Here is a 2,500-nt window from a genome sequence, read left to right as displayed (position 1 = left end):
TATTCCAAGCTGTAAGTGATTTCCCATTGCTTTGGAGAAACCATACAGCTCTCACTTTGCTGTTGGCCCATCTATAAACTTATTTCAATCTGTGATATAAGATCATACATACTGGGCAAATGTGAGTCGTGTAGTATCGTGTCATATTTCTCTCACTATTAAATAAGGATGGGTGGTGAGGAGTTTGCCAACTACCTCATGAAGGACGGACTGGTCTCCTGCCTCTCTGTCTTTGACAACAGAGAATGTGAGTCGGGTAGTATCGTGTCATATCTCTCACTATTAGGGAAGGATGGGAGGTGGGGGAGGTAAGGGCAAGATTGGGAGAAGACTGGAAAAATGCAACAATACTTCTAGGGGAAAAAAAATTGATTACATTCTATTACTGTGTGGAAAGCTTTGTGTATTTCTGGACTGAAAGTTATAAAAAAATATTTTAAAAAATCAGAAGAAAAATGATATCTCTTGCTGTATTTCTGGACTCACAGATATTGAAAAATCAGAAGAAAAAAGATATCTCTTGTTGCTGTATTTCTGGACTTACAGATATTGAAAAATCAGAAGAAAAATGATATCTCTTGTTGCTGTATTTCTGGACTCACAGATATTGAAAAATCAGAAGAAAAATGATGTCTGTTGTTGCTGTATTTCTGAACTTACGAGCGTACAGATATTAAAAGATCAGAAGAAAATGTTATCTCTTGTTGGTGTAAGGAATGCAGATCATGGAACTTCCTTGTTTTTCTTTTTTTTGCTGCAGTGACTGACCTGATCATGATCAAGGAGTATTACCGACACCGAGAAGACAAGCTGTACAGCCGCATCCACAACCACCGCACCGGCTGGATAACTGAGTACTTCTACGAGGGTCGGTCCCACTGCCTTAAAGGTATTGTATTACTTGTTTGAAAGAAACATTCACTTCCATCAAGGGTCATGAAGAAAGAAAATAAATGCAAGCTCAAGACTAGTTAGTGTCTTTGCAATTTTTATTGTCAGCTAGTGAGGGGTGGACAGTCTTTAACATAAGAATCACCAGGAATACTGAAGTGAGTCACAACATCAACAGTATTACGTGATGCGCGTCAAAACGGCAAGGTATCCCCATTTATAATATGATGCTATTGTTATGGATTTTATTACATTTTTGGTATATTAGTATGGTGTTTTATACAACACTTTTTACACACTGTGGTATTCCACAATTTATTTATTTTTTTTTTTAACAAATGGGTACCATTTCTAGTAAATATGATGAATAATTCCAGTGAATGCACATATTTATTGACTTTATAATTGTTTCTTAAGTCTAGCAGAAAGTGTGTGTGTTTTTTTAAACATGGTCTGATTTTATTTGTTATGCATGTGTAGTTTAAGTGCTTCACCAAAAGAATGATATAGTTGAATGATTAATCTGTTCTTTATATTTGGGCATTTTTTGCAATTACTGCTTATGTGTTTGGTGGATGTTTGTTTCCAGACTGTTCTGTCATTGTTTGGTAAAGGCAGTGACATCTGAAGTGTTTTTGATAAATGTTATCTGACATTTCATTTTGCCACACAAGCACACACAAGTGTGCACACACACATGCACACAGACACACAGAGATGCTCAGGGATAGGCACAAAATACAGACACAGACACACAAAACACACACAGACGCACACACACACACATATGTATGCATACAAACACACGCATGCACTCTCTCCCTCTTTCTCTCTCTCTCAAACACACACACACACACACACACACACACACACACACAAATATACAGTACCTCATGTTAATGTTATCTCTAAAGTATGTATTTTATCACCTGACACTGTTAAGCATAACTGTAATATCTATCTATCTATCTATCAAAGTGTCTATCTATCTACCTGTCTATCTATCTCTTATTCTGTCTGTCTGTCTGTTTCTCTGTATGTATATATATATATCTAGAGAGATAGATAAATATACTGATATAGATATATATATATATTCTTATTATATATTTCTGTGTGTATAATATATTCCAATACCTCTCCAAAACAGAGCACCAGTACAGAGCCAGTGCCCCAGGCCCAGAGAACGAGAGAACGATGGTGTTCTTCGACGTGGCGCGAGTGGACGGCCTGGTCAAGAGAGTGGAGACTCCCACGGAGATGACGGAACACTACAAAGACCGTGACGACTTTCTCTACTACAAGCATGTGATCTTCGGCCGACGACCCAAAAAGTTTGGACCACAGGACGGAGAGAATACTGTCAATCCTCGACCGATTGTTGTGAGTCGCTTGTGGGTGTTTGAGTGTGTGTGTGTGTGTGTGTGTACATGTGTGTGTGTTTGGGTGTGGGAGGTGGGGTGGGGGCGTTTGTGTGTGGGGTGTTTGTGTATGTGTTGGAGAGAGACAGAGAGAGAGAGAGAGAGAGAGAGAGAGAGAGAGAGAGAGAGAAAGACAAGACAAAATCTTTACCAACAAGGGTTAAACATAAGCCTATGACTTTATTTAC

General features: G+C 38.5%; 1 protein-coding gene across 1 annotated transcript in view; it reads left to right on the top strand.

Annotated features, from left to right (window-relative positions):
* The window catches only part of LOC143295738 (dynein regulatory complex subunit 7-like), a 19,796-nt gene that overhangs the window by 8,948 nt on the left and 8,348 nt on the right, over positions 1-2,500 (top strand). Inside the window, exons 10-11 of the mRNA XM_076607359.1 lie at positions 761-889; positions 2,042-2,274. Coding sequence (XP_076463474.1) covers positions 761-889; positions 2,042-2,274 — 362 coding nt within the window. The remainder of the gene's footprint in view (positions 1-760; positions 890-2,041; positions 2,275-2,500) is intronic.

The sequence above is a fragment of the Babylonia areolata genome, chromosome 21 (genome assembly GCF_041734735.1).
Source record: "Babylonia areolata isolate BAREFJ2019XMU chromosome 21, ASM4173473v1, whole genome shotgun sequence".
Lineage (NCBI taxonomy): Eukaryota > Metazoa > Mollusca > Gastropoda > Neogastropoda > Buccinidae > Babylonia > Babylonia areolata.
This window is presented reverse-complemented; position numbering and strand designations above follow the sequence as displayed.